Raw genomic sequence first — 1504 nt, forward strand, 5'->3', positions numbered from 1 at the left:
TTCAACATGAACATGAACTGATATTCCACTCTAGATCTTGGATATGGGCCCTTTCCTCGGGTGGGTCGCCAAGGACTAAGCGCCACGCGGTAGGGACTCTGGTCTTGCCGAGTCGCTCCGCGCGTGCTTTAAAGGGCGACTCTGCGGATTTCTGACTTATGTGCATGAGCGGGCATTAGTCTTCGTTGTGGTGGTGATCATGAAGCGAATGCGGTGCGTAACGAGCTGGCTGCTGCCGCATGGGAGTACCAGTATGTTTCTCTTCCTATTGCTGATGTTAGCGCCAATTGATGATCGGCATAGCCATACTTTCTGCAATTGCAACCTTGGGCCTTCTGCTCATCCAGCGAGTTCTCATCGGTAGTAAGCCCTTCTGTTTTTCAAACCATATCAGCTCTGACCTCCCCCCAGCGGCTACGAGTATGGGCCTGGAGATTCCTGGAGTCTGTAGCTGCCGATGTCGCTGCCAATCTCAAGAGCGGCGGTCTTTCGCTCCTCCACGCTTCCCATTCTCTACTCAAGGACTCAAGGGCCGATTGATGCTGGAGTGCACGACCCACGATGAAATGAGTCAGCCGGCTTGTTCAAAGGCTCGACAAGAGCGCCGCTGCATGAGATGAATGGAAAGGAGCGCATCATTTAGACCTTTTTCAAGAGGAATCACCATTGACGTTGTTTTACCGAAAATGGCCAGAGGAGCATTTTCCTCTCCCTCTCTCGCGTCCACATCGTCATCAAACACTGCAGCAAAAAATGTACCATCGTCAGGCAGCCTCTCAGCCGGTGATTGCGGGGGCTTCGATCATAGTATGCGCAGAAGTAGGACATGTCTTCGTGCGCATGCGCGCCCGTTCTGTCTCTGCCTCCTCCGCCTCCGCCTCAGGCAGCAAAAACTCAAGTTGAAGCGGGCCATGAGGTACAGAAAAACGTTCAAGATCCAGCGCTCAAAGTACCTTCAGCGAGTTGCGCGAGTGTGTGCGAATAGTACGGGGCGCATGGTGCACTTCGGGCGGATCATCGACCTAGGGAGATTGAGCTGGGGAGTGGAGGAGCATTTGGGTGGTGTGCGGCCTGAGAAGGTGGTGCTGGTGGTGTCCAACTGGATACTCGCTTTCCTCATGCTGTTCCGGATGTCATCCTTTCCGCCACCGACCGAAGTTTCTAGCACACCGAGTGGTCCTCGCTGCGCGTTCGCATGTTTTCAGGAGGGTGTTGGCTGGGAAAGGTGTTCAATCGCAATCATGCATCACTCTTCGCATTCTCGTCAAAAGCAACATCCACCCACTTATCCATCTCGGGCTGCCACCCTTTCATCATCCTCATCCTCCTCCAAAACCTCTATTCTGACAACCTTCCAGCCATCTGGGACCGTTGTGTAGCTGCGGTTGGGATGCGCAGCTTGAAGGCGCTGGCGGGCTTGTTGGAGCCCGCATATGCACGTTGGAATGACCTCCGAAAAGGCCTTGGAGGGACTTCGGCAGCAATTATAAGTGCTGCCAGTGTT

General features: G+C 54.0%; 1 protein-coding gene across 1 annotated transcript; it reads left to right on the top strand.

Annotated features, from left to right (window-relative positions):
- Nucleotides 1–239: 239 nt before the first annotated feature.
- Nucleotides 240–540, top strand: LACBIDRAFT_312394 (uncharacterized protein; the record flags this gene model as incomplete). The annotated part of the gene is made up of 3 exons (XM_001888083.1): nucleotides 240–251; nucleotides 304–363; nucleotides 412–540. The coding sequence occupies 3 exons, from the start codon at nucleotides 240–242 to the stop codon at nucleotides 538–540; spliced, it is 201 nt and encodes a 66-aa protein (XP_001888118.1).
- Between the last annotated feature and the right edge of the window lie 964 nt (nucleotides 541–1504).

The sequence above is a fragment of the Laccaria bicolor genome, genomic scaffold (genome assembly GCF_000143565.1).
Source record: "Laccaria bicolor S238N-H82 LACBIscaffold_51 genomic scaffold, whole genome shotgun sequence".
Taxonomy (NCBI): domain Eukaryota; kingdom Fungi; phylum Basidiomycota; class Agaricomycetes; order Agaricales; family Hydnangiaceae; genus Laccaria; species Laccaria bicolor.